The 27,371-nt window shown below is 45.7% G+C and overlaps 1 protein-coding gene across 2 annotated transcripts in view; it reads left to right on the top strand.

Moving 5' to 3' along the window:
* Positions 1–27,371, top strand: part of LOC131948566 (G-protein coupled receptor 54) — a 93,649-nt gene that overhangs the window by 46,081 nt on the left and 20,197 nt on the right. Inside the window, exons 1-4 of one of the 2 annotated variants that reach the window (XM_059310161.1) lie at positions 14,261–14,374; positions 16,941–17,060; positions 17,921–18,160; positions 19,062–19,268. In XM_059310161.1, coding sequence (XP_059166144.1) covers positions 16,948–17,060; positions 17,921–18,160; positions 19,062–19,268 — 560 coding nt within the window. In that variant the 5' untranslated portion in view covers positions 14,261–14,374; positions 16,941–16,947. Of the gene's footprint in view, positions 1–14,260; positions 14,375–16,940; positions 17,061–17,920; positions 18,161–19,061; positions 19,269–27,371 lie in introns of those variants that run through there. The other variant, XM_059310167.1, reaches the window with a different exon arrangement.

Raw genomic sequence — 27,371 nt, 5'->3', positions numbered from 1 at the left:
GTCTGAACGTTTTTTTTCCTACAAGTAAGGTACCAGACGTATTGGGGTGTATTTTGAACGTTTTTCCAGCAAGTAAGATACCAGACGTATTTTGAAGTCAAATCACTCGAGATCACGTCGAGGCAGACTATTCAACTGTATCACGTTCGTGACTTCACGTTTGTCACGTTAGGCACTTATCTGTCACGTTTTAGTGGTCACACCAGATACATCTCTACCGCCACGTCAAAAACTTTTCTAGTCACGTCTAATACTTGCCTGTGATCACGTCAAAAACTTTTCTACCATATAATATAAAGCCACCACGGGTGGGGTGGGGTGGGGGGGGGGGGTACAGACTCGGGATTTGTGTCGTAACTTTGCGATCAGACCAAAACAAAACTGGATAGGGGCTCACGGCCAAAAGACGAACCAAATTTTAAATCACCGCAGCAAGATCTAGAAAGAAAATATGTTTCTAAAATTTCCTTTTCATCGTTGTTTCTTTTCTTCATCGCTGTTCTTCTCTTCATCGTCCCTGCATGCACATACAACAAGGCCAATTCTAAGCCTGGGATTCGAGAACGTGACCACGTGATCATTGAGTGCATCCGGCTCAACTTCAACGCGGCTGGTTCAAAAACTCTGGAACTTTTACATAGAATGGATCTATTTGTATATCCGTATCTTCATACAACGTCCGTATCAATGGACATCAATGTATCGGATGCCTCATGCAGTCTAACCGGCTTTTTAATTTAAATCTATGGCGTCTAAAATCTACAGCGTCTAAAAATAGTGTCTAAAATCTACGGCGTCTAAAAATTATTGCGTCTAAAAATTATGGCGTCTAAAAATTATTGCGTCTAAAGATTATGGTGTCTAAAAATTATGGCGTCTAAAAATTATGGTGTCTAAAAATTATAGCGTCTAAAAATTACAGATTCTAAAAAATACAGCGTCTAAAATTTATGGAGACTAAAATATCAAGCTTTTATAGAGTTAAAGGTAAAAGTACAAAATTTGACATTTTAGCAGAATCCATTATTAGGATTGTAGACAGTTTTTATACACTTTCCAGATTTAAAAATGTCTGACCTGGTTCGTAAGACGTACAAATGTCTGTATGTTTAGATCCCCAGACTTCTGAAGTACGTCACTACTTCGTCACTTCCGGTGTCTCTCAACTCAAGCAGAAAATGTTGTATGGCACATCGCCATTAGAACAAGCATATAGTCCCGTGTGCTGTGTAGCCAGTGTTGTCTTGTGCAGAGTTTCTTCCAGGCATCTCTTCGAGGGGGGGGGGGGGGCTTACCCCCTCCCCCGAGGGTCTACCGCTCCCCCCCCCCCCCCCCCGAACGAGATGGATTTTATATAGTAAACATTCACTTTTACTAGTGTCCGCCCCCCCCCCCGGAAAATGTTGACCGCCCCCCCCCCCCCCGAAAATATTAAGTCTGGAAAAAACACTGGTCGTGTGCTGTGTAGCCTGCTGTTATCGTGTGCTGTGTAGTCTGCTGTGTTATCGTGTGCTGTGTAGTCTGCTGTTTTGTCGTGTGCTGTGTAGCCTGCTGTGTTATTGTGTGCTGTGTAGCCTGCCGTGTTAACGTGTGTTGTGTAGCCTGCTGTGTTATCATGTGCTGTGTAGTCTGCTGTGTTATCGTGTGCTGTGTAGCCTGCTGTGTTATCGTGTGCTGAAGGGCTGACAGACCATAGGGCAGATAGTGTAGTTATTTGAAGGGCAGATTATGTCCTCTATGGGCATATAATGTCATTGTTTATAGGGCAGATGATGTATTTTATATGGCAGATAGTGTAGTCATGTATAGGGCAGATGATGTAGTTATCTATAGGGCAGATGATGTAGTTATCTATAGGGAAAAAGATGTAGTGGCTTATATAGTGGATATCAGATATAACCGTGAACAGGGCAGGTGTTTCTAAACCCGCCCAGTATTACAATAACTGTAAGAATAATTGAATGTGACAAACTGGCAATACAAACCAGGAAGAGGATAACAAGCCAGGTACTCAAACAACTCGACTGTCAACAAGCATCAAACAGCCGCCGTACAAATAGCCATTAAACCATCCTGTCTTGTCTGCCTAATGACCGACCAGTCTAATTATAGCTGCGAGGTTAAGTCGTCAAACCATTTCCCACACCGCCGGCACCAGTTATTTCCCCTGCTCATTCCCAGCATGATAAACACGTCTTAAAGACGTCCGTCTGTCATCGCACGCCTGACCCTAGGTCTCCGACACGACGTCCGTCTGTCATACAAGTGCCAGACATCCCAGGCTGAACTCTGTGATTTGTGCCAGACGGCGTGTCACGTCTAAATGACGTCGCAATCAGACGTCAAACCTCGCTTGATATAATTTACTGCCCAATCAAGAGACGTGGTTTCTGGAAACAAAAAAATAAAAATCATCAAATAAAAAAATTTGCTGACAAGCACTAAACAACCCACAGTGAACCACACCCACACTAAACCACCCACACCCACCGTCAGCATATGAGTGGAATTATTGTTGTTTGCTCCAATATTCTGGGCGTTTCTTTGGTCCTCTGCCCCAACACTCGGGATCTTTGGTCCTCTGCCCCAACACGATCTTTGGTCCTCTGTCCCAACACTTGGGATCTTTGGTCCTCTGTCCCAACACTTGGGATCTTTGGTCCTCTGTCCCAACACGATCTTTGGTCCTCTGTCCCAACACTTGGGATCTTTGGTCCTCTGCCCCAACACGATCTTTGGTCCTCTGTCCCAACACTTGGGATCTTTGGTCCTCTGTCCCAACACTTGGGATCTTTGGTCCTCTGTCCCAACACGATCTTTGGTCCTCTGTCCCAACACTTGGGATCTTTGGTCCTCTGTCCCAACACGATCTTTGGTCCTCTGTCCCAACACGATCTTTGGTCCTCTGTCCCAACACTCGGGATCTTTGGTCCTCTGCCCCAACACTCGGGATCTTTGGTCCTCTGTCCCAACACGATCTTTGGTCCTCTGTCCCAACACTTGGGATCTTTGGTCCTCTGTCCCAACACGATCTTTGGTCCTCTGTCCCAACACGATCTTTGGTCCTCTGTCCCAACACTCGGGATCTTTGGTCCTCTGCCCCAACACTCGGGATCTTTGGTCCTCTGTCCCAACACGATCTTTGGTCCTCTGTCCCAACACGATCTTTGGTCCTCTGTCCCAACACTCGGGATCTTTGGTCCTCTGTCCCAACACTCGGGATCTTTGGTCCTCTGTCCCAACACGATCTTTGGTCCTCTGTCCCAACACGATCTTTGGTCCTCTGTCCCAACACTCGGGATCTTTGGTCCTCTGCCCCAACACTCGGGATCTTTGGTCCTCTGTCCCAACACGATCTTTGGTCCTCTGTCCCAACACGATCTTTGGTCCTCTGTCCCAACACTCGGGATCTTTGGTCCTCTGCCCCAACACTTGGGATCTTTGGTCCTCTGTCCCAACACTCGGGATCTTTGGTCCTCTGCCCCAACACTTGGGATCTTTGGTCCTCTGTCCCAACACGATCTTTGGTCCTCTGTCCCAACACTCGGGATCTTTGGTCCTCTGTCCCAACACGATCTTTGGTCCTCTGCCCCAACACTCGGGATCTTTGGTCCTCTGCCCCAACACTCGGGATCTTTGGTCCTCTGTCCCAACACGATCTTCGGTCCTCTGCCCCAACAGGATCTTTGGTCCTCTGCCCCAACACTCGGGATCTTTGGTCCTCTGTCCCAACACTCGGGATCTTTGGTCCTCTGTCCCAACACGATCTTTGGTCCTCTGCCCCAACACTCGGGATCTTCGGTCCTCTGCCCCAACACTCGGGATCTTTGGTCCTCTGTCCCAACACGATCTTTGGTCCTCTGTCCCAACACTCGGGATCTTTGGTCCTCTGCCCCAACACTTGGGATCTTTGGTCCTCTGTCCCAACACGATCTTTGGTCCTCTGTCCCAACACGATCTTTGGTCCTCTGCCACAACACTCGGGATCTTTGGTCCTCTGCCCCAACACTTGGGATCTTTGGTCCTCTGCCCCAACAGGATCTTTGGTCCTCTGTCCCAACACTCGGGATCTTTGGTCCTCTGTCCCAACACGATCTTCGGTCCTCTGCCCCAACACTCGGGATCTTTGGTCCTCTGCCCCAACACTCGGGATCTTTGGTCCTCTGCCCCAACACTCGGGATCTTTGGTCCTCTGCCCCAACACTCGGGATCTTTGGTCCTCTGTCCCAACACTCGGGATCTTTGGTCCTCTGTCCCAACACGATCTTTGGTCCTCTGTCCCAACACGATCTTTGGTCCTCTGTCCCAACACTCGGGATCTTTGGTCCTCTGCCCCAACACTCGGGATCTTTGGTCCTCTGTCCCAACACGATCTTTGGTCCTCTGTCCCAACACGATCTTTGGTCCTCTGTCCCAACACTCGGGATCTTTGGTCCTCTGCCCCAACACTTGGGATCTTTGGTCCTCTGTCCCAACACTCGGGATCTTTGGTCCTCTGCCCCAACACTTGGGATCTTTGGTCCTCTGTCCCAACACGATCTTTGGTCCTCTGTCCCAACACTCGGGATCTTTGGTCCTCTGTCCCAACACGATCTTTGGTCCTCTGCCCCAACACTCGGGATCTTTGGTCCTCTGCCCCAACACTCGGGATCTTTGGTCCTCTGTCCCAACACGATCTTCGGTCCTCTGCCCCAACAGGATCTTTGGTCCTCTGCCCCAACACTCGGGATCTTTGGTCCTCTGTCCCAACACTCGGGATCTTTGGTCCTCTGTCCCAACACGATCTTTGGTCCTCTGCCCCAACACTCGGGATCTTCGGTCCTCTGCCCCAACACTCGGGATCTTTGGTCCTCTGTCCCAACACGATCTTTGGTCCTCTGTCCCAACACTCGGGATCTTTGGTCCTCTGCCCCAACACTTGGGATCTTTGGTCCTCTGTCCCAACACGATCTTTGGTCCTCTGTCTCAACACGATCTTTGGTCCTCTGCCACAACACTCGGGATCTTTGGTCCTCTGCCCCAACACTTGGGATCTTTGGTCCTCTGCCCCAACAGGATCTTTGGTCCTCTGTCCCAACACTCGGGATCTTTGGTCCTCTGTCCCAACACGATCTTCGGTCCTCTGCCCCAACACTCGGGATCTTTGGTCCTCTGCCCCAACACTCGGGATCTTTGGTCCTCTGCCCCAACACTCGGGATCTTTGGTCCTCTGCCCCAACACTCGGGATCTTTGGTCCTCTGTCCCAACACGATCTTCGGTCCTCTGCCACAACACTCGGGATCTTTGGTCCTCTGCCCCAACAGGATCTTTGGTCCTCTGCCCCAACACGATCTTTGGTCCTCTGCCACAACACTTGGGATCTTTGGTCCTCTGCCCCAACAGGATCTTTGGTCCTCTGTCCCAACACGATCTTTGGTCCTCTGTCCCAACACTTGGGATCTTTGGTCCTCTGCCCCAACACTCGGGATCTTTGCTCCTCTGTCCCAACACTCGGGATCTTTGGTCCTCTGCCCCAACACTCGGGATCTTTGGTCCTCTGCCCCAACACTCGGGATCTTTGGTCCTCTGCCCCAACACTCGGGATCTTTGGTCCTCTGCCCCAACACTCGGGATCTTTGGTCCTCTGTCCCAACACGATCTTCGGTCCTCTGCCCCAACACTCGGGATCTTTGGTCCTCTGCCCCAACACTCGGGATCTTTGGTCCTCTGTCCCAACACGATCTTCGGTCCTCTGCCCCAACACTCGGGATCTTTGGTCCTCTGTCCCAACACTCGGGATCTTTGGTCCTCTGTCCCAACACGATCTTCGGTCCTCTGCCCCAACACTCGGGATCTTTGGTCCTCTGCCCCAACACTCGGGATCTTTGGTCCTCTGTCCCAACACGATCTTCGGTCCTCTGCCCCAACACTTGGGATCTTTGCTCCTCTGTCCCAACACTCGGGATCTTTGGTCCTCTGCCCCAACACTTGGGATCTTTGCTCCTCTGTCCCAACAATCGGGATCTTTGGTCCTCTGCCCCAACACTCGGGATCTTTGGTCCTCTGCCCCAACACTCGGGATCTTTGGTCCTCTGCCCCAACACTCGGGATCTTTGGTCCTCTGCCCCAACACTCGGGATCTTTGGTCCTCTGTCCCAACACGATCTTTGGTCCTCTGTCCCAACACGATCTTTGGTCCTCTGTCCCAACACTCGGGATCTTTGGTCCTCTGTCCCAACACTCGGGATCTTTGGTCCTCTGTCCCAACACGATCTTTGGTCCTCTGTCCCAACACGATCTTTGGTCCTCTGTCCCAACACTCGGGATCTTTGGTCCTCTGCCCCAACACTCGGGATCTTTGGTCCTCTGTCCCAACACGATCTTTGGTCCTCTGTCCCAACACGATCTTTGGTCCTCTGTCCCAACACTCGGGATCTTTGGTCCTCTGCCCCAACACTTGGGATCTTTGGTCCTCTGTCCCAACACTCGGGATCTTTGGTCCTCTGCCCCAACACTTGGGATCTTTGGTCCTCTGTCCCAACACGATCTTTGGTCCTCTGTCCCAACACTCGGGATCTTTGGTCCTCTGTCCCAACACGATCTTTGGTCCTCTGCCCCAACACTCGGGATCTTTGGTCCTCTGCCCCAACACTCGGGATCTTTGGTCCTCTGTCCCAACACGATCTTCGGTCCTCTGCCCCAACAGGATCTTTGGTCCTCTGCCCCAACACTCGGGATCTTTGGTCCTCTGTCCCAACACTCGGGATCTTTGGTCCTCTGTCCCAACACGATCTTTGGTCCTCTGCCCCAACACTCGGGATCTTCGGTCCTCTGCCCCAACACTCGGGATCTTTGGTCCTCTGTCCCAACACGATCTTTGGTCCTCTGTCCCAACACTCGGGATCTTTGGTCCTCTGCCCCAACACTTGGGATCTTTGGTCCTCTGTCCCAACACGATCTTTGGTCCTCTGTCCCAACACGATCTTTGGTCCTCTGCCACAACACTCGGGATCTTTGGTCCTCTGCCCCAACACTTGGGATCTTTGGTCCTCTGCCCCAACAGGATCTTTGGTCCTCTGTCCCAACACTCGGGATCTTTGGTCCTCTGTCCCAACACGATCTTCGGTCCTCTGCCCCAACACTCGGGATCTTTGGTCCTCTGCCCCAACACTCGGGATCTTTGGTCCTCTGCCCCAACACTCGGGATCTTTGGTCCTCTGCCCCAACACTCGGGATCTTTGGTCCTCTGTCCCAACACGATCTTCGGTCCTCTGCCACAACACTCGGGATCTTTGGTCCTCTGCCCCAACAGGATCTTTGGTCCTCTGCCCCAACACGATCTTTGGTCCTCTGCCACAACACTTGGGATCTTTGGTCCTCTGCCCCAACAGGATCTTTGGTCCTCTGTCCCAACACGATCTTTGGTCCTCTGTCCCAACACTTGGGATCTTTGGTCCTCTGCCCCAACACTCGGGATCTTTGCTCCTCTGTCCCAACACTCGGGATCTTTGGTCCTCTGCCCCAACACTCGGGATCTTTGGTCCTCTGCCCCAACACTCGGGATCTTTGGTCCTCTGCCCCAACACTCGGGATCTTTGGTCCTCTGCCCCAACACTCGGGATCTTTGGTCCTCTGTCCCAACACGATCTTCGGTCCTCTGCCCCAACACTCGGGATCTTTGGTCCTCTGCCCCAACACTCGGGATCTTTGGTCCTCTGTCCCAACACGATCTTCGGTCCTCTGCCCCAACACGATCTTCGGTCCTCTGCCCCAACACTCGGGATCTTTGGTCCTCTGTCCCAACACTCGGGATCTTTGGTCCTCTGTCCCAACACGATCTTCGGTCCTCTGCCCCAACACTCGGGATCTTTGGTCCTCTGCCCCAACACTCGGGATCTTTGGTCCTCTGTCCCAACACGATCTTCGGTCCTCTGCCCCAACACTTGGGATCTTTGCTCCTCTGTCCCAACACTCGGGATCTTTGGTCCTCTGCCCCAACACTTGGGATCTTTGCTCCTCTGTCCCAACACTCGGGATCTTTGGTCCTCTGCCCCAACACTCGGGATCTTTGGTCCTCTGCCCCAACACTCGGGATCTTTGGTCCTCTGCCCCAACACTCGGGATCTTTGGTCCTCTGCCCCAACACTCGGGATCTTTGGTCCTCTGTCCCAACACTCGGGATCTTTGGTCCTCTGCCCCAACACTCGGGATCTTTGGTCCTCTGCCCCAACAGGATCTTTGGTCCTCTGTCCCAACACGATCTTTGGTCCTCTGTCCCAACACTTGGGATCTTTGGTCCTCTGCCCCAACACTCGGGATCTTTGGTCCTCTGCCCCAACACTCGGGATCTTTGGTCCTCTGTCCCAACACGATCTTCGGTCCTCTGCCCCAACACTCGGGATCTTTGGTCCTCTGCCCCAACACTCGGGATCTTTGGTCCTCTGCCCCAACACTCGGGATCTTTGGTCCTCTGCCCCAACACTCGGGATCTTTGGTCCTCTGTCCCAACACGATCTTCGGTCCTCTGCCCCAACACTCGGGATTTTTGGTCCTCTGCCCCAACACTCGGGATCTTTGGTCCTCTGCCCCAACACTCGGGATCTTTGGTCCTCTGCCCCAACACTCGGGATCTTTGGTCCTCTGTCCCAACACTCGGGATCTTTGGTCCTCTGCCCCAACACTCGGGATCTTTGGTCCTCTGCCCCAACACTCGGGATCTTTGGTCCTCTGTCCCAACACTCGGGATCTTTGGTCCTCTGTCCCAACACGATCTTCGGTCCTCTGCCCCAACACTCGGGATCTTTGGTCCTCTGCCCCAACAGGATCTTTGGTCCTCTGCCCCAACACTTGGGATCTTTGGTCCTCTGCCCCAACAGGATCTTTGGTCCTCTGCCCCAACACTCGGGATCTTTGGTCCTCTGCCCCAACAGGATCTTTGGTCCTCTGCCCCAACACGATCTTTGGTCCTCTGCCCCAACAGGATCTTTGGTCATCTGCCCCAACACTCGGGATCTCTGACCCAAAACTTGGGGCATCTTTTGGTTGTCTGGAGATGTATAAGCAGATTACGTCTTTCTTTTTAACTTCCGCTTTCTGTTTTATGATAAAAGCTTCCCCCCAAATTGTGGCCCAGGGCCATCGGCCAACATGAGGGTATGGTATTTTAGGCCAAATCCAATTTTCTGATGGTTGATAAAGTAGCTCCAACACAATTGCTTTGAGCACCAGGAGAAAAATTATTGCTGTTTTAACTAACGGCATAGGGGAGATAGTGTCGTAGTTTTCGTTTGTCTCCCTTTGTTGTTGCTTGTTACAGTAGGAATAATTTGTAACATAGTTGTGGAACTTTAAACATGAATCATACACAATCAAAAAGAGAAATCTACACTTTAAATATGTTTGAAATGCAAGTTAATTTGTCATTTCGTTTCTATTTTATTAAAGTGCTGGGAATATTTTATACATTATTGGTAGAGCAAATTAAATTGAAATATCAACAACACGAAATCGTTCAGAATAATCTTCATCTGTTGCCATTAATATAAGTCAAAGTTACTTCATATAAAACGTTGATTCATGTATCCATTACAATTATATCATTCGCCCCATAACCTCCACCACATTTAGTAATTGAAAACAAAAGAACATTATTAGTTTGGTAGACGACACAGGATGTTTAGTGTAACAGTACACGCATTACTGCACACTTCACTCAGACTGCTTCATAGGGTGCACACTTCATACAAATAGTGCACGATTAACTGCAGACTTCATACAAATAGTGCACGATTAACTGCAGACTTCATACAAATAGTGCACGATTAACTGCAGAGTTTATACAAATAGTGCACGATAAACTGCAGACTTTATACAAATAGTGCACGATTAACTGCAGACTTCATACAAATAGTGCATGATTAACTGCAGACTTTAGACAAATAGTGCATGATTAACTGCACACTTTAGACAAACATTGCATAATTAACTGCAGACTTTAGACAAACAGTGCATAATTAACTAACTCAACTTATATCAATATGCTGTAAATGACTTACCTGAAACCATCGTACTGTAAATGACTCATCTGTGTCATTGAAACGTGATAGTGTGTCATGCTTATCCAAATTTCTGACAAGCTAAAGCAAACAGTCACATCCACACAAACAAGCGCTAGATGTCGTTTTGTCTATTCACTACACCAGTAGATATCATTTGTGCAAAGTAGATGATACTTTATGTACTCACTACAGCAGTAGATGTCACTTTGTGTACAGTAGATGTCACTTTGTGTACAGTAAACGTCACTTTGAGTATAATTAACTCTAGTAGATATCACTTTGTGTACAGTAGATGTCACTTTGTGTACAGTAGATGTCACTTTGTGTACAGTAAACGTCCCTTTGTGTACGATTTACTCCAGTAGATGTCAGTTTGTGTACATAAGATGTTATTAAGTCTGTACACAAAGTTTTTCGTACTTTGTGTACAGATGTCAATGTGTCTGTGAATCGATGCTACAACTGCTATAGAAAGTGATTTACCTCACGTTACGAAGTGCCCCGTGTTTGATAGACCGATACTCAAGCATGTTTCACATTATTTGCTATAGCGTTCTTTCGGTCATGCCACTAAAACACAAGGTAGTTATCAATGTTTTGCAATCACTGGCCTAAATAATTTCCAGAGAAAACTACTATTGTTGTATTGGAGATCTAGCTAAAGTTTAACTTGATCAGATAGATTTATCACAACGGTGCCCTGAGAAAAAATATTTGCTTGAGTATTTTACCTTAAGGAATAGCTTTAAGCACATGGATATAATTACAAGAAAAAATAATCCACAAGTGTTCAGGAAATACGGCATGCATGTCGACCACAGTTTGTTTGTTATCATTCCTTCGTTGGACAACCGTAAAACCTGATCTAGGACATTAGAAGATTTTCCTGCTCGTGAAGTGGTCAGTCAACACGTCCACTCCGTGGTGGGAGTACTCACGTTGTTGAATGTCCCGTGATTTTGTTTTTGTCACGTGATCAGTCAGGTCAAAGACGTCCATTGCAAAATAGGTCACAGCTAAGTAAGACGTAAACAACAGTGGACGTCACAACTACATCAGACGTAAACAGCAGTGAACGACACAACTACATCAGACTTAAACAGGAGTGGACGTCACAACTACATCAGACTTAAACATAAGTGGACGTCACAACTACATTAGACTTATACAGGAATGGACGTCACAACTACATTAGACTTATACAGGAATGGACGTCACAACTACATCAGACTTATACAGTAGTGGACGTCACAACTACATCAGACTTATACAGACGTGGACGTCAAAACTACATCAGACTTATACAGCAGTGGACGTCAAAACTAATTCAGACTTATACAGAAGTGGACGTCAAAACTACATTAGACTTAAACAGAAGTGGACGTCAAAACTACATCAGACTTATACAGAAGTGGACGTAAAAACTACATCAGACTTATACAGAAGTGGACGTAAAAACTACATCAGACTTATACAGAAGTGGACGTTACGAATAAGTCAAAGATGTTCAAATATAAAACTTCAAAAAAAAAAGACCTCTGTAAAACAAGACTCCAATATGACAAATTAAATCGGCCCATCAAACCGGTTGTGTAAATAGGATTAATTTGTGACTGGGATAAGTCTATCACTGCCATCAACAATATTTGTCGGGTTAAATGTTACAGAAAAATAAATCCTGGCATGGCGCCTCCTCGCTACAACAGGGGTGATTTTAATTGAATTAAAAACTAATTGTAAACAAGTTATTTCAAGATAGTTGGGCAACTTAGTTTTTTTGCCAAAATAAACAAAACAAAAAATATTGGTGATAAACAAATTTCACTCTAGACAAGATCTATACATTTTTGTTTCAAGTTAAGTGTTGGATTATAACATGTTGGATAGATGCGAGATAAGTGGTGGATTATAATAGGTGGGATAGATGCCAGATAAGTGGTGGATTATAACATGGACAGATGCGAGATAAGTGGTGGATTATAACATGTTGGATAGATGCGAGATAAGTGGTGGATTATAACATGTTGGATAGATGCGAGATAAGTGGTGGATTATAACATGGATTCATGCCAGATAAGTGGTGAATTCCGGTTAGTTAGGGCGTAGCTACTTTCCTTCCCTAGAGCAGGGGTTCCCAACCTTTTTTTACTCTAGAGCACATTCTAAAATATCGGTAGGGTGGCGGGCACCACCTATTTTAAATCGACCAACTCCTTCCAGAGGCGTAGCGACCCTTCCGGGGACAAAACTTTCGATTTGCACCCACCTCCAATTTTCGATTTGCACCCCCCCCCCTCAGATTTTCGATTTGCACCCCCCCCCCCCTCAAATTTTCGATTTGCACCCCCCCCCTCAAACTTTCGATTTCCATCCCCTTCAACCTTTCAATAATGTTTAAGAGAAAAATTCTGTCTCTGTCGAATAGTGAGAGGCGGGCACATACGAATCGTTCGGCGGGCGCCAGGGCGCCCGCGGGCACGGGGTTGGGAACCCCTGCCCTAGAGAGATGCATGAAAGAAATATTTTCAAAGGTGTGTAGTGCCTCTAATACTGCTTAATCTCTTGTTTAAATCACTCGTGTAATCATCATAATGTTAATTGTGTTCTAGTGTGTTCTATCATTACTCATTTTCTGGAACTTAGAAATCTGAGACTGAATTATCTGAAGAAACGGATAGTCTAATGGATAATGGACACGACATTCTAATGTCTCCAATCTTAAAAAAAACTTGTAGTCTAATAAATAATGGACATGATCTTCTCATTTCTACAGTCTGGGGGACGTGTAGTCTAATCATTAACCAACACGTCACAAGTTCTATAACCCTGGCCCGCCGTGACTAAATCTATAACCCTGGCCCGCCGTGACTAAATCTATAACCCTGGCCCGCCGTGTCAAGTTCTATAACCCTGGCCCGCCATGACTAAATCTATAACCCTGGCCCGCCGTGACTAAATCTATAACCCTGGCCCGCCGTGTCAAGTTCTATAACCCTGGCCCGCCGTGGCAAGTTCTATAACCCTGGCCCGCCGTGTCAAGTTCTATAACCCTGGCCCGCCGCGGCAAGTTCTATAACCCTGGCCCGCCGTATCAAGTTCTATAACCCTGGCCCGCCATGACTAAATCTATAACCCTGGCCCGCCGTGACTAAATCTATAACCCTGGCCCGCCATGACTAAACCTATAACCCTGGCCCGCCGTGACTAAATCTATAACCCTGGCCCGCCATGACTAAATCTATAACCCTGGCCCGCCGTGACTAAATCTATAACCCTGGCCCGCCATGACTAAATCTATAACCCTGGCCCGCCGTGACTAAATCTATAACCCTGGCCCGCCATGACTAAATCTATAACCCTGGCCCGCCGTGACTAAATCTATAACCCTGGCCCGCCATGACTAAATCTATAACCCTGGCCCGCCATGACTAAATCTATAACCCTGGCCCGCCGTCACAAGTTCTATAACCTCGGCCCGCCGTGACAAGTTCTATAACCCCGGCCCGCCGTGGCAGCAAGTTCTAAAACCCTGGCCCGCCGTGGCAGCAAGTTGTATAACCCTGGCCCGCCGTGGCAGCAAGTTCTATAACCCTGGCCCACCGTGGCAGCAAGTTCTATAACCATGGCCCGCCGTGGCAAGTTCTATAACCATGGCCCGCCATGACAAGTTCTATAACACTGGCCCGCCGTGTCAAGTTCTATAACCCTGGCCCGCCGTGGCAAGTTCTATAACCCTGGCCCGCCGTGATAAGTTCTATAACCCTGGCCCGCCTTGGCAGTAAGTTCTATAACCCTGGCCCCATGACAAGTTCTATAACCCTGGCCCGCCGTGAAAAGTTCCATAACCCTGGCCCGCCGTGACAAGTTCTATAACCCTGGCCCGCCGTGTCAAGTTCTATAACACTGGCCCGCCGTGAAAAGTTCTATAACATTGGCCCGCCGTGTCAAGTTCTATAACCCGGGCCCGCCGTGAAAAGTTCTATAACACTGGCCCGCCGTGTCAAGTTCTATAACCTCGGCCCGCCGTGTCAAGTTCTATAACCCTGGCCCGCCGTGGCAGCAAGTTCTATAACCCCGGCTGCCGTGGCATCTCGCTGACAGACAGGTTTTACCTGTCGCATTGCCACAGGTCGACGCGCCGCCCGAGTGAGCCGAATCACACGCGTTAGCGCTCACTCTCAGTCTCGAGTGGAGCAATTACATGCTTACACCGCCAGCTTACACCGCCAGCTTACACTGGGATCTGTAATGACATGTAGTACTTTCACCTGCGGCCACCTGTTACAGGTGTGTGTGTATCAAACACTAAAATACCATGGGCATTTTATCTTGAACGGTGAGTGTGACGTCATACAACCGTCCGTTATTTAGTAGCCGACTGACGGACACAGGCTATTTTGTAAATCAGGTTTCTGGAATGTTCGAATAGAATGTTTGCTTTGATATAGTGGATGTACAGCTGTTATATACCATAAGGATTGTGTTTCAGACATTTGTACGCTATTGTTGACGTGTGTTTTAGATTTTTGATTTGACTGTCAAAGAAAACATAATAAACGTTGATTACAAATTTCATATTTTAAACATGAGAAGGTAGCCAAGAGATTTTTCAATGAAGCCTTTAGTCGTTAAAGGTGTCGAGTTGGTGATGAAGAGAATTTAATGCGTAAAATGTGGTGAATATAATATTTTTTACTATCCGTTAAATAGAGTATAGAGGAAGTATTGTAATTGTGCACAAAAATCACATGAAATTTTGACAGTTTTCGCCGTTTTACTTCTAAGTACATCATATACGGAGTATAGGGGACTATTTTTAATCAGGCAAAAATAATAAATGCAGATGTATCAAAATTTAGGCATTTTACGTATAATCGTGTCGGAAAAACTGGGCTATTCAATCCGTGTGGGTGTAAGTGTGTGTGTGTGTGTGTGTGTGTGTGTGTGTGTGTGTGTGTAAGTGTGTCTATGAAAACGATAACTTGAGTACCGTTACAGCTAGGTTGATAAAAAATTTATATACAAGTATTATATCAATTGTGTAGCTACGTATCAACTTTTGAGCAATGTCCGGTAACAGGAAGTGGAACATATTCTACTTTCGATTTTTCAAAAGCCTATAACTTGAGTACTGTTTAAGATAGACGAAATTTCAAAAAGAAGTAAAATATTCAATTCTCTGTCTTGTGAAAAATTTTGAGTAATTATTTCTGTTTTCATTAAGTAGTACTTTACGCTATTTCCGATTTCTCAAAAAACCCATACGAATTTATAAAAGTATTAATTTAATATTCCGCACTATTATACACACATTTTTTGCGATTCACTTGATGTGCAATTTTCACGAGACTCTATTCAATTTAAAAATAGTTTAATTAAATATTGATCAAAAATCATGTCTATATCCCGAATTGCCATACCTCGTAGTCTTTTATAAGTAAATTCGAGAAATTTTAGGGGAAATCACTCCCGTTAATAAATACTGAGTTGTTGCACCTCAATTAATTGTACATACTGTGTTATCTAAATTTCTATAGAACAAATGAAATTCTGCAAGTCTACATGCTATGGTTGACAAGAGGTGAGGATCCAGGCTAAAAATAGCCTCCACGCGCCCACGTGTAGGAAATCCAATGAAACGTTAATAGATGGCGCTAATTCTCGCATTGTTTAAATCCGTATTGAGTTTCCGGCGAACTTTAAGACGTGACTTAACGAACATATTTTGTTCGTCTTGTCTTTCACTGTTTTAGGTGCCATCAGACTTCCCTTGTCACGATTCACGGTTCTTTAGCAATGGTATACCTTGTATGCACATATATATATATATATATATATATATATATATATATATATATATATATATATATGTGTGTGTGTGTGGGTGTGTGTGTGTGTACGTGTGTGTGTGGGTGTGTGGGTGTGTGTAATAAAATTATAGTTTAAAATTGAGTAATTTAGCAACGATCTTGTTACGATCAGAGTTTCTTCCAGGCATCTCTTCGCCCCCCCCCCCCCCCCCCCCCGAACGAAATGAAATTTATATAATTTATATAGAAAATATATACTTTTACCTCCTTAGCTTTGCTTTATGCCACCAATATCGGGTACCTCCTTAGCTTTATACCACCAATATCGGGTACCTGCTTAGATTTGCTTTATGCCACCAATATCGGGTACCTCCTTAGCTTTATGCCACCAATATCGGGTACCTGCTTAGATTTGCTTTATGCCACCAATATCGGGTACCTGCTTAGATTTGCTTTATGCCACCAAGATCGGGTACCTGCTTAGATTTGCTTTATGCCACCAATATCGGGTACCTCCTTAGCTTTATACCACCAATATCGGGTACCTGCTTAGATTTGCTTTATGCCACCAATATCGGGTACCTGTTTAGATTTGCTTTATGCCACCAATATCGGGTACCTGTTTAGATTTGCTTTATGCCACCAATATCGGGTACCTGCTTAGATTTGCTTTATGCCACCAATATCGGGTACCTGCTTAGCTTTATGCCACCAATATCGGGTACCTGCTTAGCTTTATGCCACCAATATCGGGTACCTGCTTAGCTTTATGCCACCAATATCGGGTACCTGCTTAGCTTTAAACCACCAATATCGGGTACCTGCTTAGCTCTATGCCATCAATATCGGGTACCTCCTTTGCTTTATGTCACCAATATCGGGTACCTGCTTAGCTTTATACCACCAATATCGGGTACCTCCTTAGCTTTATGCCACCAATATCGGGTACCTGCTTAGCTTTATGCCACCAATATCGGGTACCACCTTTGCTTTATGCCACCAATATCGGGTACCTGCTTAGCTTTGCTTTATGCCTTCAGCTTGACTGTCAACGAATCTCCTTACTTTATTCCCGCCCTTTTTTCTCTCCAGACTAAAGATGGAATCTTCTAGCAGCATCTCTGTCTACGCCGTGAATGGAACCCGGGCCGGCCTGAGTAGCCAGGACTCGGGGTATAACATCCACACAACAGTCTCGGCCATGGCTAGCAGGTAGGGGGGTGGCGATGTGTGTGAGAGTGTTGCAGGGTGTGAGAGGGTGTGGAATGGTCTGAGACTTTATTATAGAGGAGGGAAGTGGAGGAGTGTACGAGTCAAGTCTTAGAGTGCAGGAGAGGGTTGTTGTTGATGGAGGGATGGTGTTTGTAGATGGTGTCATGACTGTGAGCCATACACCTGCGTGACCACGAAACAATGCTAGCTCTACCTGGACTAAGAATAGAGAAATCAAATCTACACCGAAAGTTCTATCTCGACTAAGATTAAGGAAATCAGATCCGCATTGATATTTCAGGAACTCAGATCTGCAACGCATTTTTAGCGAGAAAACATTCATGTATAAATATTTATAACAATGCCGTTTTTATAAAACAACAACAAAACAACTTAGAACTAAACAAAACAGCAGCAAAGCTAAGCAATATCTCGTTTCCTAAGGAAACATTTTCTGGGCTTGTGTGATGAGGACAATTCAGATCGATGCAGGTTATGTTATTTGTTTTCTGCAAACCATGCAACGTTAGGTGTTAGTTAATGACTTCAAGCTAGTTCATTCATGTCAGTTTTTAACGGTTAGACACACCTGACTTGGTGCCACAAACTTGACGGAGAAATTGTAATTCATTCCCCTGACAAAGTCACTTTTCTCTGTCGTTTCTACTTGTCACAAGTTGATAATTTCTAGATCAACACCTGTCCTATACCCTGACCAACACCTGTCATATATCCACTAGCCTGACCAACACCTGTCATATATCCACCAGCCTGACCAACACCTGTCATATATCCACCAGCCTGACCAACACCTGTCATATATCCACCAGCCTGACCAACACCTGTCATATATCCACCAGCCTGACCAACACCTACACCAACAACCAGTCCATCAACGTCTCCCTGACGCCGGACACCGACGGGCTAGAAGACCACGGCGTGGAGCAGAACTTGATGTTCTACACGGACGAGGTGGAGAAGCTGATGAAACCCTGGCTGACCGACCCCCACCTCATCCCCACCATCTCCGTCTACGGCGTCGCCTTCATCCTGGGCCTTATAGGAAACTCGCTGGTGATCTTTGCCATGCTAGGCGACAGGTGAGTCACACTTAACATCCTGGGCGACAGGTGAGTCACACTTAACATCCTGGGCGACAGGTGAGTCACACTTAACATCCTGGGCGACAGGCGAGTCACACTTAACATCCTGGGCGACAGGCGAGTCACACTTAACATCCTGGGCGACAGGTGAGTCACACTTAACATCCTGGGCGACAGGTGAGTCACACTTAACATCCTGGGCGACAGGTGAGTCACACTTAACATCCTGGGCGACAGGTGAGTCACACTTAACATCCTGGGCGACAGGTAAGTCACACTTAACATCCTGGGCGACAGGTGAGTCACACTTACCATCCTGGGTCTTATAGGAAACTCTTTGGTCATCTTTGCTATGCTAGGCGACAGGTGAGTCACACTTATATTTCGTTCTGATTAGCATTAGGTAGGTCTATCTTACAATTTTCTAGCTGCCTTTAAGTATGCTTAGCTAGGTATTACTTGCAATTTTGGGGGCGTCAGTTTAGGGCAGTGGCGTAGGCAGGGGGGGAGTTATAACCCCCCCCCCATAGACCCCTCGGTATATGTATATAAAAGTATGAGGGGGGGTGCAAATCGAAAGAGTTTGAGGGAGGGGGGGTGCAAATCGAAAGTTTGTCCCCGGGTAAAAATTGGACCCCCCCCCCCCTTGAGACGATTCTGGCTACGCCACTGGTTTAGGGTGTATTAAAGCCGCGTACAATCATAAAAATAGAGATTTCTCATATCAATTAAGTTATAAGATTTTTATACAGCGTTAAACAGTTGATTTAAAATACTGGACGATGTCATGATTCAGAATTCGACATCTTTCGCTGAATGAGGTTGACGTGTTTATTTTAATAAAGTAACGTTTCGCCATTGTATAACTTCATGCCCTTGACCTTCTCGTTGACCCCAGGAAATCACGGAGCGTGACGGCGTCCTTCATGGTGAGTCTAGCCGTGGCTGACCTTCTGTTCCTGCTCATCTGTGTGCCCTACGAGGTCGTGCGAATGTTGATTGCCTACTGGGACAGTGGCTCGGCCCTCTGCAAGTTGTCGGGTACGGTGGAGATGTTGTCGGCCCTAGCCTCAGTGCTGAACCTCATTGCTGTCAGTGTGGAGAGGTGAGTGTGGTGGGGTGTGGGTGAGTGTGTTGGTGTGTTGGTGTATGTTGTGTGTGTTTGGGTGAGTTAGTGTGAGTGGGTGGTTAGTGGTAGTGTGTAGGTGTGTTGGTATAGGTTGTGTGTGTGGGTGGGTGTGGATGGTAGTGTTAGTGTAGGTTGTGTTGACAATGTCCTCTGTGCTAAAGACGACCCAAACATGCATGGCAAACTTGCTATACACAACCCAAACATACATAAAACTAAAGGGTCTACACGAAAGACCAATACCCGAATGCTGTTTGCCCGATGGCCGTTTTTCCGAATGGGATAAATGCACGAATGGGACAAATACCCAAATGGGACAAATGCCCAAACGGGACAAATACCCGAATGGGACAAATGCCCAAAAAATGCCCGAATGGGACAAATACCCGAATGGGACAATTGCCCAAATGGGACAAATACCCGAATGAGACAAATGCCCAAAAATTGTCCGAATGGGACAAATGTCCCAATGGACACTAGCCCGACTACCATGTTAGGATCCAGAATAATAAAAAGAGTGAGAGGGTGGGAATGGGGGGGGGGGGGTTAACACTTCTTAAAATTCAGAGTCCTTGAACATACCCGTTAATCAAGATACTAAAAATTAATCTACAACATTATTATGACGAATCAAATTTTAGCACACATCATTAATTATTTTCGGGAGGAAATTGCAATCAGAATGAAATCTAATAACATTTTATTCAACTTTTTATATTATTACGAGGCTCATTAGCTTCAGTGCATTATATCTTCATTTGATATAATTAAGATTTAAAGCCGGCACCTTGATAACAGTATCAGATATGTATTCAGCGTCTAGGCAGAAAGAGCCGGAATAGATTTTATGTTCAAACTGTATAAGCCGGGATATTTTGCCTGTATACAATAAAAGCCGGAATGTATTTTGATTTTTGATGATAAAATCTGCGTCTAGAATGTCAGGGTAACATCAAATGCTAAGTACAATGTCAGTGTGACATCAAATGCCAAGTACAATGTCAGTGTGACATCAAATGCCAAATATAATGTCAGTGTGATATCAAATGCCAAGTACAATGTCAATGTGACATCAAATGCCAAGTACAATGTCAGTGTAACATTAAATGCCAAGTACAATGTCAGTATGATATCCAATGCCAAGTACAATGTCAGACTGACATCAAATGCCAAGTAAAATGTCAGTGTGACATCAAATGCCAAGTACAATGTCAGTATGACATCAAATGCCAAGTACAATGTCAGTGTGACATCAAATGCCAAATATAATGTCAGTGTGATATCAAATGCCAAGTACAATGTCAGACTGACATCAAATGCCAAGTACAATGTCAGTGTGACATCAAATGCCAAGTACAATGCCAGTGTGACATCAAATGCCAAATATAATGTCAGTGTGATATCAAATGCCAAGTACAATGTCAGACTGACATCAAATGCCAAGTACAATGTCAGTGTAACATTAAATGCCAAGTACAATGTCAGTATGATATCCAATGCCAAGTACAATGTCAGACTGACATCAAATGCCAAGTAAAATGTCAGTGTGACATCAAATGCCAAGTACAATGTCAGTATGACATCAAATGCCAAGTACAATGTCAGTGTGACATCAAATGCCAAATATAATGTCAGTGTGATATCAAATGCCAAGTACAATGTCAGACTGACATCAAATGCCAAGTACAATGTCAGTGTGACATCAAATGCCAAGTACAATGCCAGTGTGACATCAAATGCCAAGTACAATGCCAGTGTGACATCAAATGCCAAGTACAATGTCAGTGTGACATCAAATGCCAAGTACAATGTCAGTGTGACATCAAATGCCAAGTACAATGTCAGTGTGACATCAAATGCCAAGTACAATGTACACATTCGTCTGGTCTATTTGTTCCTGGTCCAGATAGATCCACAAGGGGCGTTCCTTTAGCTTACAATTGAGGTCTACCCACCCCCATCACCACCCCCCACTCCCACACACACACCCTACCCGTTGATCAACTTAGTTCTTTAACCCAGTCTTTATGACCCCTGTATGACTCGTCTAACCCTCAGTGACCCCACTAACCCTGTGTGACCCCACTAGCCTTGTGTGACCCCCTGTCCCCTCTGTGACCCCACTAGCCTTGTGTGACCCCCTGTCCCCTGTGTGACCACCCTGTCCCCTCTGTGACCCCACTAGCCTTGTGTGACCCCCTGTCCCCTGTGTGACCACCCTGTCCCCTCTGTGACCCCACTAGCCTTGTGTGACCCCACTAGCCTTGTGTGACCCCCTGTCCCCTGTGTGACCACCCTGTCCCCTCTGTGACCCCACTAGCCTTGTGTGACCCCCTGTCCCCTCTGTGACCCCACTAGCCTTGTGTGACCCCCTGTCCCCTGTGTGACCACCCTGTCCCCTCTGTGACCCCACTAGCCTTGTGTGACCCCCTGTCCCCTGTGTGACCACCCTGTCCCCTCTGTGACCCCACTAGCCTTGTGTGACCCCCTGTCCCCTGTGTGACCACCCTGTCCCCTCTGTGACCCCACTAGCCTTGTGTGACCCCCTGTCCCCTGTGTGACCACCCTGTCCCCTCTGTGACCCCACTAGCCTTGTGTGACCCCCTGTCCCCTGTGTGACCACCCTGTCCCCTCTGTGACCCCACTAGCCTTGTGTGACCCCCTGTCCCCTGTGTGACCACCCTGTCCCCTCTGTGATCCCACTAGCCTTGTGTGACCCCCTGTCCCCTGTGTGACCACCCTGTCCCCTCTGTGACCCCACTAGCCTTGTGTGACCCCCTGTCCCCTGTGTGACCACCCTGTCCCCTCTGTGACACCCACTAACCCTTTGTGACCCCATGCTAGAGTACTGCCCTATCGTTGACACTCAATGTTGTAACATTTTTAAAGCTGGTGTCAGCGACTGTAGACATCCGTACTTTTTATAAGCTTTAATTTAGCTTTAAATATTTGTCCGACCGTCCACCCACACGCCCGCCGGTCCATCCGTCCGTCGAACCGTCTATCCGCCCGACCGTCCACCCATTAGCTGTCCGCTTTTAGTAAAAAATTTAGTCCTCATTTTAGCGTCCAAGCTGTTTATACTTGTTTTATTATTCAGCTTGAGTTGTGCCACTGATTTTGGACATGATCGGTCTATATGTAACAATATTACTAGAAATGATCGGCCTATATGTTACAATATTACTAGAAATGATCGGCCTATATGTTACAATATTACTAGAAATGATCGGCCTATATGTTACAATATTACTAGAAATGATCGGCCTATATGTTACAATATTACTAGAAATGATCGGCCTAAATGTTACAATATTACAAGACATGTTCGGCCTAAATGTTACAATATTACTAGAAATGATCGGCCTAAATGTTACAATATTACAAGACATGTTCGGCCTAAATGTTACAATATTACTAGAAATGATCGGCCTAAATGTTACAATATTACAAGACATGTTCGGCCTAAATGTTACAATATTACTAGAAATGATCGGCCTAAATGTTACAATATTACTAGACATGATCGGCCTATATTTTTAAACCCTTACTACATTGATGTTTTTGCCACCGAATGCGGTGGATTTGATCCGACTAATTTTGCCTCTGATTTCTTCAATCCAAAAGCATCGTGAAATTAAATGACTATCCAGTTAACAAACCAACATTTAACTCTTACAACCACAAACAACATAATAGAAGGGTGTAACGCATTTATCAAAAAGAACTGCTTTGTTTTATCTAGTCTTCTAGTTATTAGCCGAGAGGTAAGGAGAGGTACAGAGAGGTATGGAGAGCTAAGGAGGGGTAGGGAGTGGTACGGAGAAGTATGAAGACGAACACAACTGAGTGATGGATTAGAAAAATATCAGAAATCCACGCAGGGGTCGGCGTGGTCGAGTCGGTAAAGCTCATGGTTGCTAAACCGAAAAGTCTCGAGTTCGAACAACTCCAAAATCAAACAACTGCTGCCTTGTAGTTTGTTCATGGTTGGATAAAGGCTATGGAAGCAAATCCAAAAAGAAAAGCAGCCTGAAATCGGAGTCAACGGCGCATAACCAGTTGACACGTATCCTTAATTGTGATGGAGGCGTGGTCGAGTCGGCAAAAGCTCATGGTTGATAAATTCGAAAAAACTTGGAGTTCAAACCCTCTGGCAGATAAGGCTCGATCCCTTCCAACACTAAAAATTAAGAACGAAGAAGAAGAAGAAATCCACGCAAATAATACATATTAGGAATTGAATATTGATCATAAGTTTTAGATTTATTAACAAGAACTGATTCGGCTTTAGACGCCATTATTTTCTTTGTAGAACTGCACTCCGAGAAAGGTGAAATATCTGTATCAATTTTAGACAAATCGGTCAGTAGTGTCACGCCGGTGACATTTCAAAACTCTGTCATCGATCTATAAATAGCCTGTCTTATATTACGACCCCAGCTATCAATTACTTTACATCCGTTCATCAACTCTACCAGCATGAACACTGTTTTGTTCATTTACTCCAATATTAATCCCTCCCCCCCCCCGACCCTCCCACCGTCGTCACAGCGTGTCGTCACTTCCTCCTCCCCCCCCCCCCCCCTCAATAAACGTATTGATTCTGTGTATCCAAATAAGACAATTTCCTACTGCGTGGTTTTCATAGACACGGCAAAAATGTCTATTTAGATTTTGACATTCGACAATTTTTGGACAAAAATCTGCCCTATAGAGCCAAGATACGCATGTCCAGATCATTTTTAAAGGCACCCAACAAGTTTTGACTCGTGAAGGGAAAAACTAAACGCAAGCTAATTAAACGAGTTCTTGGGTTTATACTAATACCTTCACTCGTTACGAAAAATCTTTACTGTTTTCAAGATTTGGAAAATCACCTTAATCAACCGTAGCCCGGGATAAACTAAAACCTACCTTAAAACCAACAGCTATTGAATGGATGATTCCACGTTAAATTGGGCGAAGTCCTTCAGATGTGTTTTTTTTATGTGTCTCACAGCTCACAAGAAATATTGACTCATTAAAACATCATGGAGCCATTCCGCTCGTCTTTTTATTCGAGCTTTGGAAAATGTTGGATTAGCAATACGCAATAGAAAAAAATTGGGTGGGTAAATAGGTGGGGGAGGGGGGGGGGGCTACTGTGGGTAAGTTGGTTAAGTTCACCCAGCTCCTGTGGTTAAGTTCAATCAGCTCCTGTGGTTAAGTTGGTTAAGTTCACCCAGCTCCTGTGGTTAAGTTCACCCAGCTCCTGTGGTTAAGTTGGTTAAGTTCACCCAGCTCCTGTGGTTAAGTTCACCCAGCTCCTGTGGTTAAGTTGGTTAAGTTCACCCAGCTCCTGTGGTTAAGTTCACCCAGCTCCTGTGGTTAAGTTCACCCAGCTCCTGTGGTTTAGTTCACCCAGCTCCTGTGGTTAAGTTCACCCAGCTCCTGTGGTTAAGTTCACCCAGCTCCTGTGGTTAAGTTCACCCAGCTCCTGTGGTTAAGTTCACCCAGCTCCTGTGGTTTAGTTCACCCAGCTGCTGTGGTTAAGTTGGTTAAGTTCACCCAGCTCCTGTGGTTAAGTTCACCCAGCTCCTGGGGTTAAGTTCACCCAGCTCCTGTGGTTAAGTTCACCCAGCTCCTGTGGTTAAGTTCACCCAGCTCCTGTGGTTAAGTTCACCCAGCTCCTGTGGTTAAGTTCACCCAGCTCCTGTGGTTAAGTTCACCCAGCTCCTGTGGTTAAGTTCACCCAGCTCCTGTGGTTAAGTTCACCCAGCTCCTGTGGTTAAGTTGGTTAAGTTCACCCAGCTCCTGTGGTTAAGTTCACCCAGCTCCTGTGGTTAAGTTCACCCAGCTCCTGTGGTTAAGTTCACCCAGCTCCTGTGGTTAAGTTCACTCAGCTCCTGTGGTTAAGTTCACCCAGCTCCTGTGGTTAAGTTCACCCAGCTCCTGTGGTTAAGTTCACCCAGCTCCTGTGGTTAAGTTCACCCAGCTCCTGTGGTTAAGTTCACCCAGCTCCTGTGGTTAAGTTGGTTAAGTTCACCCAGCTCCTGTGGTTAAGTTCACCCAGCTCCTGTGGTGAAGTCAAAGAAAGTAAACATAGCGGCGCATGGTCCACAAACTATAAATAATTGAAACGTCTTTGCAACATGCTTTCAAAAACTGGGCAAGAAACAGATCGCCGATAACAAATCCTTCATGATCTGTGTCGCTCCCAGCATCGCTCCAACAGATGTCTAGAATCTGACACGAATGAGATCACAGAGTTGTCTTCTCCTGCCGCAGGGTATCCTCAGTTCTCTCCCCTGCCAGACGACGAACAATGTACGATGTTTTCCTGGGGAGTTTGATCCCTGCATTCACAACAGCCGGGGGGGGGGGGTTCTTTCGCTGCTAGAGTACACGCTGAAGGTAAGACATTTTGGTGAAGGGAGGCACTGCTCGCACACACGCACACACGCACACACGCACGTGCATCGTCTGCCTACAGACATAGGGCCCTGTCGATGCTACTCAGCTGATTAAAGTGGTTTCCGGCCAATGACGACAAGCTAAAAAAAATTGATCCATTTTAAACAATCTTCGTGGAGTGCGTCATTCGACGCGATCTATTTATTGTATTTAATTACTAAATCTACATGTTTACCTGATTTTTTTATGCAATTTGTAAACCTCAGATGCTGTGGATCACACGAAAAACGTATCGAAATTGAACCCGTTTTTTTTTGTAATCAAACAAGGAATTAGCGAGGTGTGATGTATTATAGCGCATATGAAATCGGTTTTTCTATGTGTTAATGAAATCAACGTATGTAAAAAAAAAATATGGTTGAGAGCTAAGCTAACAAAACAAGGGTGTAATATTTCTAGCTAACATTTCTAGCTAACAATTCTAGCTAACATTTCTAGCTAACATGTCTAGCTAACATTTCTAGCTAACATTTCTAGCTAACATGTCTAGCTAACATTTCTAGCTAACATTTCTAGCTAACATTGCTGGCTTACATTTCTGGCTAAAATTATAGACCCAGCAAAATAGCTTCAAATATAACATCGCGAATTTCAAAATTGAGCGTAACAAGATTTTGAAGCAAATAAATTCACTTCGTTATAAACAGTCTTCAATTTTTTTTTATTTTTCTAAGGTTGTTTTTGGCTCAGTTAATCAAATTTTGTTTTTTGTGAAAAAAATTAGACCTGAGAAAAAATATTAATTCTTGACAAGTTGTACCTGTTTAAATAAATAATTATTTTTGTTAAGAATTTTGTATTTGGCTGCTGACAAAATTGTATTGGCTGCTGACAGTATTGTATTTGGCTGCTGACAAAATTGTATTTGGCTACTGACAAAATTGTATTTGGCTGCTGACAGAATTGTATTTGGCTGCTGACTACCTTGTATATGGCTGCTGACAAAATTGTATTTGGCTGCTGACAAAATTGTATTTGGCTGATGACAAAATTGTATTTGGCTGCTGACAAAATTGTATTTGGCTGCTGACAAATTGTATTTGGCTGCTGACAAAATTGTATTTTGCTACTGACAAAATTGTATTTGGCTGCTGACAAAATTGTATTTGGCTGCTGACAAAATTGTATTTGGCTGCTGACAAAATTGTATTTGGCTGCTGACAGAATTGTATTTGGCTGCTGACTACCTTGTATATGGCTGCTGACAAAATTGTATTTGGCTGCTGACAAAATTGTATTTGGCTGATGACTACCTTGTATTTTGCTACTGACAAAATTGTATTGGGCTGCTGACAGAATTGTATTTGGCTGCTGACAAAATTGTATTTGGCTGCTGACAAAATTGTATTTGGCTGCTGACAAAATTGTATTTGGCTGCTGACAAAATTGTATTGGGCTGCTGACAAAATTGTATTTGGCTACTGACAAAATTGTATTTGGCTGCTGACAAACTAGTAATTAGCTACTGACGATAATATAATTTGGCTAATTTTTTTCATCCGTTGGCTCTTGTTAAATTCTTTTCACCCTCTTGCCATTGATGAGTGGAATGATAAGCATGATTTAGTTTTAATGAGCTAATTATCTTATGTAATTAAGAAAAACAGAAAGAAGCCTGATATA

This window comes from Physella acuta, unplaced genomic scaffold (genome assembly GCF_028476545.2).
Source record: "Physella acuta isolate Inbredline_101_S28 unplaced genomic scaffold, ASM2847654v3 ptg000059l, whole genome shotgun sequence".
In the NCBI taxonomy this organism is placed as follows: Eukaryota; Metazoa; Mollusca; class Gastropoda; family Physidae; genus Physella; species Physella acuta.
The sequence above is the reverse complement of the archived record's forward strand: the minus strand, read 5'-3'. Positions and strand labels throughout refer to the sequence as shown.